The 16,997-nt window shown below is 37.7% G+C and overlaps 1 protein-coding gene across 31 annotated transcripts in view; it reads right to left on the bottom strand.

Annotated features, from left to right (window-relative positions):
- The window catches only part of COL24A1 (collagen type XXIV alpha 1 chain), a 171,784-nt gene that overhangs the window by 131,642 nt on the left and 23,145 nt on the right, over positions 1-16,997 (bottom strand). For 24 of the 31 annotated variants that reach the window (XR_010366410.1, XR_010366411.1, XR_010366412.1 and 21 more), the window contains 4 exons: positions 16,745-16,870; positions 16,049-16,101; positions 15,691-15,845; positions 861-960 (listed from right to left, as the gene is read on the bottom strand). Coding sequence is in view for 28 of the 31 variants with exons in the window: in XM_064428386.1 (XP_064284456.1) it covers positions 861-960; positions 15,691-15,845; positions 16,049-16,101; positions 16,745-16,870 (434 nt within the window). In the remaining 3 variants the exon portion in view is untranslated. Of the gene's footprint in view, positions 1-860; positions 961-1,077; positions 1,154-2,159; positions 2,262-15,690; positions 15,846-16,048; positions 16,102-16,744; positions 16,871-16,997 lie in introns of those variants that run through there. The other 7 variants (XM_064428400.1, XM_064428402.1, XM_064428403.1 and 4 more) reach the window with 7 other exon arrangements.

Raw genomic sequence — 16,997 nt, 5'->3', positions numbered from 1 at the left:
GGCTACATGAAGCTACAAAGGAACCCTGTGTGCAGCCCTATTGATACTTACAGACCAGGCAAGGCTGACTCAGTGAGAAAATAGGTATTGTGGCTATTTATTATTTTCCTCCTTTATCAGGTGCAGGCTGACAAAGCTAGTGTGAGCATCAGAGTTGAGAAAGCTTTCTTCTTCTAAATAAAAGCCTGCACTATGCAGCTCTCAAACATGTAGTTTGCCATGTTTGACAGAAATAGTTTGGATGAAAGAGGAACTCTTGCGCAGTTCATCCATTTGTTGCAAAACCTGGGCTTGCCCCTGTTCCAGGAGTGAACAGAGTGAATCTAAAACCAGCAGTGAACAATAAGTGACACACCAAACATATTTGTCTTCCAAAGCATTTCTAAACTGGTTAGATGTGAAAAAGCAGGCTGGAAAAAGAGAGATGGAAGCACACAGTTGAATTGCACTTCAGACCTTCTGTTCTCTTCTATGGTGCTTCACCTCCTCCTGAAAGGCTCACTCCCCTTCCCTCAGAGTTCTACTTCCTCCAAAGACCACAGTCCTTCTTTCTCATGTCCCCAAAATGATACTTCCAGAATAAACAAGTAATCTAGCAGCCATGCCAAAACAGTGGAGATACTTTCCTATAATAATGTTGCTTGCTGAGCAATGAATTTAAAGGTGGATAAGGTAAATCCAGCCTTGTTTTTCTCCCTGCAGCAGCAAGGAGTGGAAATAACAATATTGCTACTGCAGAGTTAGTGGATTGCTATTTTGCAGCCCATCATTAACTGTTTCCCCTGCCCTTTCGAGACCACAGAGATATTTTTATTCCTGGCTCAGTGAATGTAAATACTGCCAGAGGTGAGCATAATTACCTTAATGCACCTCCATGCCACTCATCTGCTGCAGATTTAGTAGGGCAAGTCTCATGAGCCACCATTGAAGGCTTCCTATTCTTCCTGTTCTTCTTCCTTCCTGCAAAAGCATGAAAGAAAGTAAAGATTTGCCTCGGGGGGCCATGGTGAGATTGTTCTGTCTGCCCCCCTGCAGTGGGCATGACATGAGGCAAGGTGGGAATATTGTGCAACATACCTTACTCTCACCAGCTGTTCTTGGAAAAGTTTCTGCCCTAAAACTAGACATGACCCTTACTTTTCTGTTAAAAGCTCTAAAAGCACATTAATATGTTTTATCAATTAGTGGTATAGAGCTTTTGATCTTAATAGTGAATAAAATTCATTAATAAAATTATTGCAGTCTGCATCAGCAGTCAAATTGAGTTGCATATCAGCTTTCAGAAACAAGCCTTGTATACTTTGCCTTTAAAGGCAAAAAAAAGTAGGTTTATTCCTGATGCTGTATTCACTCAAACATATTCTATAGTTTTAAATTGGCAAAGCAAGTCCTTAATACAACAGAATACTCTCAACTCCCAACAACCTGAACTGTTCAGCACCCAAAAATGTTGTTGAGGGTGTGTATTTGAAGAAATATTTAAAGCACTTAAACTAATTCCCTTGATGATGCAAGTTGAGGTAAAGACACTTTAAACATGAAAATTGAGAATCAGTTTCAGTAGGAAGGAGTTCAAATTTTGAACTTGATAGAGAATTTGGGCTCTGAACCTGTAAAATCCTTTTACAGCATTGTCTGTGATTGAGACAGACACATCTTGATTCCTCCCATCTGAGATGAGTTTCAAGATAGAGTGCTAGGATTTAGTTATAATATAGAATTGTACGTGTGTGTTATGCAGCACAAGTGATTTCAGCGGTGGAAGCTCAGGGTGTAGAGCTGCCCATGCCCAGAACTTGTGCATAAAATAAAGAGGCATTGAGCTATTCATATATAAGTATCATAGAATAACATTATCATATTTATATAGAAGCATTATAGAAAGGAAAGAGTAGAGAGGAACCAAATAAGATTCAAAGCCCCATTCATATGCAGTAGCAGCCAACCAACTACTAAATTCTAATTCAACCAACTGCAAATTCAACCAACCACTAAAAACTGCAGGATGAAGCACATCCCTTTTCCCCTAAAAAGACAGAAACAACCCAACATTATTTTACATTGAATCAACTTTGTTCCAACATATCATCCATACTAAGCAGGACATGCCAGCCACAACTCATTATAACAGCCTTAGACACCCTTCCTTAGAAACGCACCCAAAATAGCTCCCCAGAACCAGCATTCACCCACCCAAAGAGCAGCAGTTCTGCAAAAAACCATCTCATTAGGCACCCCAAATCAAAAGGAGGCCTGCTTGGGCTTGGAGGATATATAGGGACACCAGGTGATTGTTTGGGGATGATCACTGTAATTGGAGAAAATACGTCTCAGCTGGAGCCTCATATGGAAGTCCATCATGTGTTTAGTCATCAGTCTGTGTTTTATGTTTTTCATATCTATGTTATCTGCGTTTTTCTGGCCTATTGAAGGACAACCCACATACAAAAGGGTGAGGGAGCACAACCCTATGTCATCAAAACACATCACCTTCAAAATTTGCTAATATGGAGTTAAAGCTTTTACCCAAGCAGCCAGCTTCCCTTTTCCCAACTCTTTTTTTTTTTTTTTTGGGGGGGGGGGGGGTCTTTTTTTTTTGGAGGGGGGAGAATAGATATATTTACATTTCTTTTGAACTTCTAAATCAAGCTGGAAAGAGTTCAAGTGCCCAAGAGCAATTTATTGTAAATGCTGGGGACAGGAAATTTGCATACACATTCCTGTTAATATGAGTAAGCATGAAAAGAAGGCAGGAGCTCCAGCTCTGTGTAAAGCATATCCACCTTTATGCTACAGTGATTTATGTGGTAAAACCATGTGCCTGTAAGCATCTTTTGAAGCAGAGTCAACCACTGATAGTAAACCAGCTATTTAAAGATTGATAAATACACTGGTGTAAGCAGATGCAGCTCAGTGTCTTCCACACCACAGAGAGACCCTGTTCCATTGGTGAACATGGGTCATTGTAAATGGCACCTTCCAAAGTAGGTTCAGAACTGTATCCAGTACTGAGCACCATCACTGTATTTTCCAAAATTATGTATGACACTGTTTGGCTTCTGTGAGCTGCAAAAATCAAAATGCTTCTCTTAAATGTAGTACACTTTACTGCGCTAAATGACAGCAAAAAAGGTCTTGCAATGTCCTCCAGTCCTGGGTTTGCATAGCTAAGCCAGGTCTGGGGCCAAAATAGGACAACTGGTTGATAACCCAGGTTTGTCTCACTGGAGGCGACATTGTTACTCAAAACCTAATTTACTGAGAATATTTCTGAACTGACACTGTGTGCCCAGAAAAGCCTGGAACACACACTGCACATAAGAAGCTGTTCCCAAGTTTTTTCCTGGATCTTTTTGCACTTGTGAGCTGAAAGAACACGAGATTATTCCGGGCTGGGATGTTACCAGCTTCGCCAGACATGTTGTGAAACATAGCTGTGCACACCCTCCTTCCTGCGCCGCCCGCCCTCGGGGTCTGGCATCTGCCGTGTCTGCTGGCTGCCCTCGGGGGACGCCTTCCCAGCCAGATGCCTCTGAGCTTTACACAGTGTGTATGTGGCTTCCAGATATGGACTTGATAATATCTGAACACCCATTTTTCACCTCTTTAGGTGAAATGGGTTAAGTCCATATGTTCAGCTTTTATTTCTCCACATTCTAGAGCATAAATCCACATAAATCCACTCCAGATGTGCATGAGAGGGGATGGACTCCTGTCAGTCATCGAAAAACTGCATCAGAGCCCATCTTTACATCTGCAGCTCCTTCTGAGGATGCTTTTGCACGGGCTGGTACCAGCTGGTGGTTCCACTCCTGGGCCCTGGGGGAACAGCTCAGTGTCCAGATGTGGTCAAGGGCCGACCACCCATTGCACATTTCACCACTGAGGGCTGGAGAGCATCCCTCCTAAATATGATACTCCAAAGGTGTATTTCACTGCAGACTGTGCCCTTTGGAACTCAGCCTGCTAGAATTAACATGCCAGTAAATTTAAAAAGTCAAATACAGAAGATAGAAGTCATATGAATCTTTTAACCCAAATGAAGAAGATATCACAGTCTTGCCTTGACAAGACTCACATGGCAATATCATACACCATTCTGCTCTCAGTAACTATCAATGAATACTATTAATAGATTTTGATAATGTTTTAAAAACTCTTCTCTACTTCATAGATTTTCCTCTCTCTTTACAGGGCACAAAATTCTTAAGGAATTCCTTCTGCTGTAAAGATTATTTTTTTGTAAAGAGAACATGTGTCTTTTATTTCCAGAACATTATATACAGACATATTGCCAAGAACTAGATTTTTTTCAAAATAGATAATAGTTAAAAAAAGAAAAATTGCTACAGACTTAAAATTAAATTTTTCAAACCAGTAAGAACATCAACAGGAGCTCATTTATGCTCCTCCTATTTATTAGAGAGATGTTACTAATAGCAAATGGTCAGGATAGATTCCACAGAAAAATGTTCTCTAAACATCGTAAATTTTAATTATAATTTTGCTGAAAATTAAATATATTTATATATAATGGCCAGTGCAGGTAATGGCTCTGCTTACTATAGGATACACTTAATCAAACAAAAGCACTCCAGAAACACTCTTGGAGTGCCTTTATTTCACTGAGTCCAGCTGGGAGCTCCACATATGTTAGGAATAAGATTTGCAGTCAATTGGCAAAAGCTTAAAAGATTTGAGAAAGCTGCTTCTGCACAGGAGGACATAAACCATGTCCACAGAAAGTCATATTTGACTCACAGATGCAGCTCCATCTTGAAGATGAGCTCCTGATGACTATTTCCAGCAGGAAATAGAGGAGGTATCTGGAGCTGTCACACAACCACCCATTTGCTTGAAGCCTTTTGGGACTGAGGCTCCTCCTGCACATGAGGACATGCAAGAAGTGCCACTGCCAAGGAACCCCTCACAGCAGCCGAGTCACTTTTCTTACGTAAAACTTCTAAACAAAACAAGCTCTTAGTAAAACAACATTTACTGGAGCCATTGGCTTGTCCTAGAGACAGCAGAAGTTTGCTAAATAGCTCTAAGCCAAGAGGATGTTTACAGTTTAAGATCTGTTTAGCACTTATGGTACGATTTGTGCCATATGTTCTCTTCCTTAGAGTTTTCCTTGCAAAGCATTCTTATTAGATGTGGAGCACAAGCTCCAAGCACAAACAGCTTCCCATGTCATTACAGTGGCATCATCCTTCCAGGGCAATCTGTAATCCAGTAACATGTACCTTGAATTCTTTATTGAGTCTCTGGCAGTAAAGTTGCAGCTGATGAGTCTGAACTACTGAAAGCTGATCTGATAGAATGGAGCATGCATGGCATATGGAACATAATTGTTTTTTTCATGACAGGCTGTATTCATCCTGGGAGAAAACCTCCTTTGGAGACTGTTTCCAGCAGACAGCCTGGGACACTCTGGAGTGAGCCTTTCAGTAAAAAGCAGCATGCCTTATGTTATTAACCCTCCTGAAATCGCAGCAGCAGTAGTGCATGAGTGAGCATAACCTGTCATGATCGCTCTGAAGTGAAAGGCTGAGACTGTCAGTCGCCATGGAAGGGCTTTTACATCCTTCTGAGCCTTCCTGAAGGGACTGGGTGTTGATGCTTTGGCATACAGTGGAAAATCCGGGAGTAAGCTACAAAGGCACAGGGACAAATATATGTGAAATAAAATAATGTCAAATTGACTAAGGAACTGCTTTTCTTCCATTTCTGAGTGAGATTTCACTCCCACAATACAGCAAGTACTTAAAAATCTTTATTATGTCTGAAGGCTTTTCCTTTACTGACAGAAGTATATTTCTCCTGGTCCTTTCTATTAGTTAATGCACTGTCAAAGAGATATCCATGCAGTAAAAATAATGGGAAACTGAGGGTTTTTATACCAGCAGAATTTTTAATAATAATCCTGTATGATATTTTCAAAATCATAGGTGAATACAGAAGCTGAGCTTTTGGTTCACTGGGGGTAATAACAAGGCAGCAATTGGATTTGAAAAGTCAGAGTGAAAATAGATCAAGGGCATTAATTTGACTGTAAATATAATGCATCTGGCATCTTTGAAGTAAGTTGTTTAATGATTTCACTGAAATCAAAGCAGCTTTCTAACTGTTAATTAAGCATCTTCATTTGGTGGGTCACAGCCCATAGAATTAAAATTGTGAATAGTAAAATGAAAGAAACACAAAAGAGTTCTTTTGATCTGGATATTTTCCCCACCAGAATGAGATTCCAAATGCTTAATGATGTTTCATAAACTGATGGAAGTTCAAAGCTAACATGACACAGAAATTAGCTGTCCTTATTGGATTAAATTATTCAATCAGATACAGTTAGTACTTATGATGATTCCATAAGAGTGCAAGAGTGAATAAAAACAGCAAGTGTGGTAATCATACACAGTCACAAAAATGTTTAGACTTTCCTTGGAGCACCATTACTACTAGTGGAAACAATTTTATGGTCTTTTTGAAACACTGTCATCCCTTTTGTTCATTTTGGCGCCTTGATAGGAAAGAAACAGGAGATGGATGTGAGTGAAAGCTGCATCAGATGCAATTTTACTAAAATTAGGGTCTGTTTAGTGCAAGCACCACTTTACAAGAGTTCTTAGTCTGATGCATGAAACATAGATCATTTCAAAGCAAATAGGGGCAAATGAGCAAAGTCTGATGTACAGTGAGTATTTAAGAAAAATAAAGTGGAATAATAAGGAAGTAATTTCTTCCAGGGTATTGGCTGTGAGTCTGGGATTTTCTGTGTGCCTTATATAAAGTTTTACTGTTCAATGTGGGTAAAATTTTCATCTACTTTTACCAGCTCCAATCATTACTTCTTCTCCTTTATAAGATCAATACACTCAATAAGAAGAGTTTCAGCTAATGAGTTTTACACAATTGAAAGACTATGCAACATCCTTTTTCTTAAGCAGATGCTCCAATGAGTCAACCCTAACTCATAATTTGGTCCTACAGAGTTTAAGATTGTGTTAAGAACTACAACCTCTCTGATTATTTGTTTAAAGGAATCCAAATATAACCTCTTTTAATGTTTTAGTACCTAGAGAATAAAACAGCTGTCAGCAATATGTTCTCCTGAGTGGCTTTCAAATGAACATTCAGACTCTTGTTTGTAATTTAAAAATACAGCCACAGTCAATTGTCACCCACAGACAGGTGTGCAGTCCAGATATAAATTTCATATTTGCATATAAATATGCAAATTAAATATGAAGATGGTAATACTAAATTTTACACAGTGGAATCGTAAGAGCTCTATAATTAATATCAAATGCCTTGACACTGTCAGATGGTTACCATGTGCCTTACGCTATGAATTTCCCATTACTAAGGACATATTTAAGAAATATAAGTTGTGGTGCAATGTGTCACCAAAATTGCCAAATTCAGACGTTGAATTATGCAGGGTAAAATTTCTCATGCTGGACAGATTTAAGTGGCTTAATGCATGGATATTTTTGTCCCATGGGCTCTGTGAGCACTGAGATATTTTGAAGTAGGCAAGCTGAGGATCCCTGAACAGCATCATTGAGTAAAAAGGCGACACCCTGTAAGTGTTTGGGTTGAATAAATCCACAGTTGACTACAGTTCTGAATAAAACAGAGTCTCAGCTTCAGAAAACAGTTTTTTATTTTGCATACAGCAAGTAGAAAAGTATCTGATTCATGCCTGGTCATGTTGATGTTACTGGTAAAGTGCCTATAGAGTTTTAATAAACCCCTGTCCACTGACTCTAAAAGTAGCTATTATAATATCAAAAAATGTTTTAGATAGAGACCGAGCATAGGAGTAGGAGTTGCCTCATTTAATATAACACATTGTGTGAATTAAAACTTACTTTTGCCTTTGTTTCTGCTTAACCAACAATAATGTCTGAGGATGCGTGGAAGAAATTGCATAGAACTTCCAAGTTAAGGTACTGAAGTTCCCATTGAGATTCTTTTCTCATGAAATAGTGCAAAAACATTATTTTTGAAGGAGGAAGGGAGGGTAAGTTGAGGAATGAAACCAAATATTCTAAGATATTTCATTTAGCCAGGAATAGTGGGCATGCCAGAAAAAAAGGAGTTTATTTTGACATGAGGGCACAATAGCTGCAACCACAAACATCCACACTCTCACTTTGCTCACAATCCCCTTTTTTTTTTAAGTTTCTGCCCATGCCTGGGATTCCTCACATGTCTGCACATTTCTGATGCAGCACACTTCTTGTACAAGTGTGGGGCTGGGAATCACCACCAGGTGTGCTTCCATCTCTAAGCACTGGAACCACTATCCAGTTCCAGTGGCCGGGAGCACCTTCCATGAGTAATGTCATGAAAAGCCATTGCAGATTCAGAATAAACACAGCAGTTTACTGATAGCAGTTGTCTGCTTTGAAGGAAATGCCTGAGACGGGTAGTGACCCAGAAACCTCTATTATTGGTCTATGTTTTTTAATTTAATAAAATTTTGATAAGGCCAAGTTAATCTTGAGTAATGTACTGGTATGGAAACAATCTAGTTCAAAGGATGATTAATCTGTTCCAGTGTGATAAATGTTAAGCAAGGATAATTAATTCCAGATTTTTAGATTCAAGACCTTAAGCTTCTGCATGGCTAATCAAATACATAAAATGGTAAGATAATGCAGGAAGTCTGATCACATCTCACATGCCCCACCAGAAGCCTCATCTATCATAAAAGAAATAAAAGAAATCATATTATTCTTGAAGCAACTTGACAGCACAGTCAGACATTACACCTAAAACCATCCACATCAAGCCATCCATTCTAAGCATACTGTTTGGACATTCACCTCAGAAGGACCTCTGTAATCCACATGTTCTTTCACACGACTTTGCAAGTGTATGTGAGTCTTCATTTTGATCTCTGTTTGGAAGTACTCAATTTATATCATTCTAGATCAAAGCAGATGTCAAATCATTAAAATCTGCAATCAAACCTGGCAACCTTGGACATAACTCTAAATAATTTATCCATGTTTATTGTACAGTTCTTAGATGCATCTTTTCATATTTTGTGGAAGTGGAGTCTGACATGCACAATGAAGTACGAGGTTGACTGCTATAAACCAATATTTATCCAGGAGGTAATAGTTACACTAAAGTACACTTCTCCCTTATTTAAGTAAATGATACTGTGAGACTAATAAGGTTTTAAACCTTAAGGTTTTGAAAAAAAACCCCAGGAAAACCCTGAAAGTTTAGGATGATCCCGAGTAAGTAAGGAGATTGGTAAATGATACATTGTGTAGGGGCAGTTGCTGTTGCAGTCTATATGTAAGATCTGGGCTACTTATGTGGAGACAAAGAGGAAAATTATCACCAGAGAATAATGAATTAGTTCACCCTAAGGAATTTTTGGCATGATTGGCTTGTTTCTGATACTTGATTGGCCAAATTAGAGCTGTCACTGGAATGTGCAATTTTTGAGAAAAATGAAATGGTTGTTTGAAATAAACTCTTCATTGTCGAGTCATGTAATGCCTGTGAAATACACCATCCAGAATTTCTGAAACTTCCACAGCTGATGGAAATAGCAAGACGCAGAGCAAAGACAAAATGGAATTGACCAACAAGTCTTGGGGCTACATTACATCTTCACTTGGACTAGAATATTCAGGCATTCGAGTCTAATGTGTGCAAAGGTGACTCCAATGTAACTCTGATCTGGCTTCCAAATTAGGTTTTAGAAAATTATTTAAAACTGTTTTTTTCTGCCTTGAAAAAATTTAAAAGGAAGGAAGTCACTTCAAGAATTTCCACGTTGTTCAAAGAAAGCACAACCACATCACCAACATGTCCTTTAGAAACTGTAGAGAGTAATTAGACCAAATAATGTGAGTTTGCCAAAAGGTTCCTTATTAACACAAAATTGCAGTTCATTAAATACAGTGACAAGACACAGAGAAATTAAAAATTTTGTATTTACCATTTGAAGCCAGCTATAACACTAGGAACTGAGAAATTATTAGGCTGCTAGAAAGAAAGGCTTATTTTATAAAATTTACCCTTTTTCCAGACATTAACTTGGGTTAACTGAAGCCAGAAGAGTTCAGATCTAGCAAGTAGTATTTTGTGAAAATTATGAACTGCAGTACCACTGTCCCCAGTACCCCTAGCAAATGGAAGTGTTTAAACACACTAAGTTCATGAGTGGAACCCTGCCAAAAATGCTATCCACAAACAGTACCTAGGAGGATTCAAAGATTATCTTGCACTACACAGCAGCATGGAGTTTTTGTTTCAGCTGCTGGGATTTATTTCATTCTGTTGAGCTTCTTTTTTGTTTAGATCTTGGAATGATGGGTCTATTAGAAACATGTCACTAGAAGACAAGATTTCCCCTTCATTATTATATGTGCACACTGAAAGAGAAATCCACAGGGCTTCCACCTCTAAATGCTCCTGTCTGGGGAAATCTCCCATGAAATACAAGTATGCAAAGAAATATATAAATGTCTATTCCTGCATCACACATGCTTCACAATATGTTGGTGCTTGACTGTAACTGCATTGAGTTACAAAGGATTGGAATGACAACAGTAAATGTCAGAACAATATTTGAACACTCACAGAACTTGAACTCCATTTTTGTCTATTCATAAATATCCATGAGAAATTTCTCCTGAACCACAATCTTAATAAAACAAGACTTAATAAAAGAAGGAAATTTATTTGAAATGGAAAGAAACTGGATATTTTTTCCACTCTTGCAAAGGATTTGCAGAAATACTTGAAAGATCCTAAATTTGGCTCTTTCTTCAATTTTCTCCAGATTTTTTCCTCTAGAAGGGAATGAAATATTGATATAAACCAGTTTGTGTTTTGCAGCATATTAATATACTGATTTCCTCAAGGAGAGAGAAGAAGGGGAAACCTTACTGTGGAAGAACAGTGAATGTCCTGAAAACAACCTGAAATGCCAACTTAGCGTTTTTGCACTTCAAAAATGTCTTTAACTTTTATAAACAGCCATGATGGTAAAATTGAGGCTGTTAAAAATACATGGTTTACTTCAGTAGTTTATAATTCACAGTGCCGTTTAGTGGGTGGAGTTGTAAATTAGTAAGTGGACTGTTGCCACAGCAGAGTAGGCTGCTGCTCTGCAAAGGAGAAGCTTTGCTAAGAATAGGAATGTGGTCATGATGATAATGAACAAGGGCTCCACATGCCTGAAACGTTGATGGAGATGGTTGTTGGATCTTTAACAGCTGCTCTAGAAATTAGATGTTATCAAAGATCTGTTTGAAAGATTGAACTGGATGAAAAGCACACAAAACTTAACCAGTAAGGCCTGGTTTCAATTTTTAGTAACACTACCGAAAGGCAGAGTGGCACACAAAATGTTTATGCTGTCAATAAATTGGAAGGTACAGTTTTACAGCCAACAAAATGCTATGTTTATTCTGCTTCAAGAGGGAGGCAGGATTGCAGCAGTCTCTACACATAAAAGTCTCTACTTTTTCCCTATTGCTTTCACATTAAGTAGATTAATGTGCCAAGAAAGCATTACAATATGTTAATCAGGTATTTGATCTGGTCTGTCAAACACTCCAAGAAAAGAAGTCAGTTACTTCCTGGAAACCATATAATGATCCAAATAAACCAAGCTTTTTAAAGGCACTAGATTTCTCTGAGGGGGATGATTTACTTATCACTAGGATGATTTGCCTTTGGACTCTTAGTATCTGTAACAGCCTTATTTAAAGGTTGAAAGCCAACAGCAGAAATTCTGAGTGAAGGGTGCAGATAGATATGGATGGCAATATAAAACATGCCACCTTCAACTTTTGGAAGCTTTACTACTGAGTGACAGCTGCTGTGTGATTGCTGTTCAGCCAGAAGTAGACAGGAAAATATTCTGAATCCAAATGCACGACCTGCATGACTGCAATAATTTCATGTTTTTGACTGCTTAAATTCCCAGTTGGTGGACATCAACACAGTGCTCTCAGTTTTCTGGCATTAAGATACAAGTTTGAGCTATGTCAACCTTAAAGTGATCCACAGGAAACTGAAGAGCAAAAAAAAAAAATCTGTATGAAATCATTGTGTCTACTTCACACACTGCACAACCCTTTCCTATGGGGCCCTGCTTTGATCCCTGTTTGTGCTGGCCAGCTCTAGGCTCCCCAGAGCAGAAAGAGCTGCACACAGATGTTACACTGCTAAACAGCTCATCATGGAGGAAACCAGATCACTTCTCCTGTAGGAAGAGCATCAACAAAGTGATTTTGTCACAAAAAATCTAATCTGGCTGTTTTCTGAGTCAGAATATGGGACACATTTCTAGCAAAAACCACTTTGAGCTGCAGTCCCTCCCGAAACTTTCCAAGAAACCCAAATTTCACTCACTATTAAATAGACAAAAGAACTTCTCAAAAGGATTGCTGGGCTAGTAGCCTATTACATTCTGAGGACTCATCCATACAGAGCTCAGTGATCACTGTGTATCTTCTATAGACATGTCCCTTAGGGAGTCATGTGTCTGGTACAAAATGGAGTATCTCTGCTCTTACTGGAAAGACTTCCTCTTACAGGAGAATTTATAGCTTTTGTGACATAGACAGGAAACAAAAAATATATTTTATCAAACTGAAGGCACAAATAAACTACTTGGCAGACAGGAGTAAAGAGGTAGCCTCCCAAGTAGCCCTAAGACTTTTGCTCTTTGGTTTAAATTCTGTGTTCCCACACACTAACAAATCTAAAGCATATAAGATTACAGTAGGGAGTAGGAAATCCAGGACAGCTCTTTAAGATTTGCCAGTTTCAGGACTCTACATGCTTACAATTTAACCTAATTAAAGCCATGAAATTATAATTAAATATGGAAACGTACTGGCTAGAAAGTGAATGTGTCACAACCTCAAATCACTTCATTCATTATAATTCTGAAATCCTGTCCCATTATGGAACGTGTGCAGCACTGTATCCCACGCTGACAAAGGGGCACCCTACAGATTCAAATGTGGTGTCATCTCTGAACCACATTTTAAAAGGTGGCATTGAAAGCTGCTAGCAACAGTTGGATTTGTTTCCCAGAGCCCCGAGTCTTCCTGCCCAGCTGATGCCTGCCTGGCCAGCAGGAGCACACTGCTTTTGGGGGGGATTGAGCACACTGGTCCTCACCCTAACAGCTCCTTAACTCCTGGCTACCTTCTGTGTGTGCAGACCAGTCAAGAACTGAAGTATCCTTTTAAATTGTGCATAGTCTACTGGCAGAATCTCAACAAACTGATTTAAAAGCAGATCCATAGCAATCAGACTGAAGTTGTTCCTGGAAAATTCCACAGGAAAACAAACAAACAAAAAACCCCCAAACAAACAAAAACAAACAAAAAACCAAACAAAAAAACCCAAACAAAACCAAATTAATTAACAAGCATAGCAAATAAAGCAATATACAGATATAGGGGGAATATTGTAACACTGCAGGTGGCTTTGATTTACAAGAACACTTGGCATCAGTTCAACCATGGGTTCTCTTACATACCTTGGATCATACTGAGCCAGCTTCTGCAAAAAATTACCACAAAATCCTTTCAAAATCAAAAAGTTCTACAACACACACAATGTACATTTGACTGTGTACCTTAGTAAGCCTACAATAAAAATGGCTTCTTACTAGGAAATTTAAATAAACTGGGATATAGAATATAGTGTTTGAATCTTTTTTTCTTTCTGCTCTGTTCTTAACCAGCTAAAATCTTCTATTGGAAGAGCTCATTCACTGAAATCATGGTCAAACTTTTATACAGAATCTCTGGGTTTTACTGCTTTCCTGGCCAAGGACTTTCTGCACAGCAGAAGAGAAACATTCCTGCTTGCTAAGGGCCCTGTGAAAGAACAGTATCTGACTAAAAACATAATCACAAAAGCAAGCATGGTATGGACCAAGAACTTTGGGTTTCATACTTTTGCTGTCCATACTTACAGCAATAAAATATTTAACCTACTGCATTTGAAAACTGCAACAGCATATTCAGCTTTTTTATTTTGAAAATGACAAAGTAAAATCACATTGGAAAAAAGGCTGAGAGGTGATATGGCGGCAACACCATCCTTACCAAAGGCTTCTAAAATGGTTAGAGATGACAACACCCTAAAAAGCAAGCATAATTAGTCTATTTCTTACTATAAAACTGTGTCACTTTGCTACGTGATGCAGATGGTAAAAATAAATTGCTTTAAAGAAAAATAGTAGAATCCCAAAATGCAGTCAAATCAGTACAGCTGTATCCAAGAGTTTTGTGGCACAGCATACAGATTTCTATACTGCAAAATGAACAAAGCAGGAACTAATTTAGCTATACATTACACAGTTACTAAAAATACAAGCAGCAATCTCAAGTAAATGCTAGATCCCTCAGTAGTTAGACAAAATGTTATTCTTTCCTTTATCAGAATGAAACGATCCACAATAACTTGTCCTAAATTAATTTCTAAAATGCAAAAGACATGATAAGCTAACACCAGTTCAAAAAGGAGTTGAGTAAAACCAAATTATTCTTGTGACTATCAGCCCTATTTCTATCATGCAAAAAAAACCCCCACACAAACAAAAACGGAGAACCATAAATAGAAACAAAACAAACTAAAAAGGAAAAAATAAAAATCTAATTAAAGGTGTACAGTTTTTCAGTATGAGCTCTGGAAAACCACTAATGAACTGGATTGAACAATTTATTTCTAAACTCTTTCCTTCATACATGATGACTTTCAAAAGGTTTTGATATTTTATAAGTAGTACAATCAGAGCTAAATTAACCCAAATATTTGTGTGTGTGTAATGCAAATCCCCCAAATTTAAAATAAATATTTGCTACTAGCATGTCATATAGAATAAATGACAATTTTATTTTTAAAAAGTGAACAGAAGCATATTGTATTTGTTAAGATGGATAAGCATTTGCAAAAAAGAAAGGTCTGTATTCAACACATTACTAATAACTAACAATGAAATAGAATGGGTATTGTCTACGCATAAACAAACTTAAGGTTTTGGTCAAAAAATAAATATTATTTAAGTACACATTGTAAATCACCTATATTTAACTGTACTATTTTTAAAAACATAACATAGCATATATCTACAAAACTAATTAGAATTTAGAACTGAAATTAAATCAGGAATTGTTTCTTGTATTAATCCTGCATCAGCTGAATGTTTACATGTGTTTTACTTGAGGCACAAGTCAGTCTTATTGAACAGCAGCCCTTGAACTGAGAAAAATACTTAAATATCTCACTGGAGCTGCGTGAGATATTTAAGGGTATATCAGCACATTCAGAGCTTAAACTATACCTGTATCTAAAAAAATTTCCTGCTCATATTTATAAAATACTATTATAGTGAATTCCTGAGCATAATGCTGAGATGTAGAGGAAAATGGCTGGATGGGACAGCCTTGTGGTGGTAACTCTCCCATGCAGTGTAGGGCTAGACTGGGGCTAAACTGCATAGGAAAAAAGGGAAGGAAACTAATGATCTCAATTTTTGCCTGTTTTAAAGGTTAGATATCATTGAATTGAAATCTAATCTGTGACCACCTGCATTTACCATGGAATAAAGGCACTCAGGTAAGATTTTACAGCCAGGACATTGACAGACCCATTTTGTGTGCACACCCCAGACATACCCACCTGCTGCTGCTGTCATGCACTGGCCTTTGCATGCTGTGCCATGGACAACACAATGGTTTCTGTCAGGAACATCAGCTCCATTCCCCACGTGTGCCCAGCCAACAGGACACACAGCCATGGCTGACCTGTTTCTCCTGCCCACAACAGATGTTTTCCTAGGGAAGAATTCACATTATAAAATGTTATCTGTCAAAATAATGTAAGGCCTCAATGGCTTTGCCTCCAACAAGACCAGGAGCCCAATCTTGACAAGTTTCTCTACTATAAAATAGATTAAAGAATTCAGCCAAACATTGTTACATATGCATCTTTCAAAAACTGCACATAATTCTGTATGCTCTGGTTCTTGATCACTGACTTCTGTAGGCTGTTCTCCAGCTCTTTCAAATGTACTTCATGGTGCTTTTCATTCTAATGAAAAAAGAAAAATACATAGAAACTTAGAAACAAAAAATAAATCAATGAAAATAATAATCTGAGACACAAAGTACCTACTTTTTATAGCTTTATTTACCTGCAAAAGTTTTCAGAGGCTCCACAAAAGCAAAGGTGTTAAAAAAAGCTTCAAAGGATTGAAGCTTTTATTTATGTTCAGTCAGGACCAAACTGAACATGTTAGAATAGACTTAGAATAAAAAAAAGCCGATAATAATTTATAAACATTATAAATTCAGATTACTGTTTAACTCAGGAAAGAAAAAGAAGCTATCACTACATCATTATGGGATTGTTATGCATCTAATCAAATGTAGATATGCTTACTGAACACAACTGATCTGAGGGAAATTACAACTTCATACTTTTTTTTTTTGTCTTGCAGGGAAAACTTGACTGAGTAAGAGTTGTAAACTGAATGCTCTTCAAGTGATTCAGTTAGACTGGACATCTGTTAGGTTGTTGGGAAATGTCCACGTACAAAGTATATTGTCAAGTTGAATTAATTCACTGCTCTGAAAAGTGTGTCTCAAGTGTGTTTTCAGTAAAAGGAACTTGTTTTTGTAAATGGTGACATGGTAAGTGATTTCTTAAATCACAAACAGCATTATTTACTCACATGGTGAAATAAGCAGAGGAGTTGTTTTTTTTCTTCTTGCCTCTTTCTCACTTCAGCTTCAAGAAGCAGCAGTTTTGTCTGAAAGGCTTGTTCTTTGTATGACATTTTTTCCCATTCTTCAGCTACCTATAAAAGTAATGAGAGAGAAAAGATATATATGTTATATATATATATATACACATACAATATATTTATAAATATATATGTATTACATATATATTGACTCTTAAAGCCCAAATCAAATTCTTTTCTT

The sequence above is a fragment of the Passer domesticus genome, chromosome 7 (genome assembly GCF_036417665.1).
Source record: "Passer domesticus isolate bPasDom1 chromosome 7, bPasDom1.hap1, whole genome shotgun sequence".
NCBI lineage: Eukaryota > Metazoa > Chordata > Aves > Passeriformes > Passeridae > Passer > Passer domesticus.
Note: the sequence above shows the minus strand (reverse complement) of the source record. Positions and strands in the feature narration are given on the sequence as shown.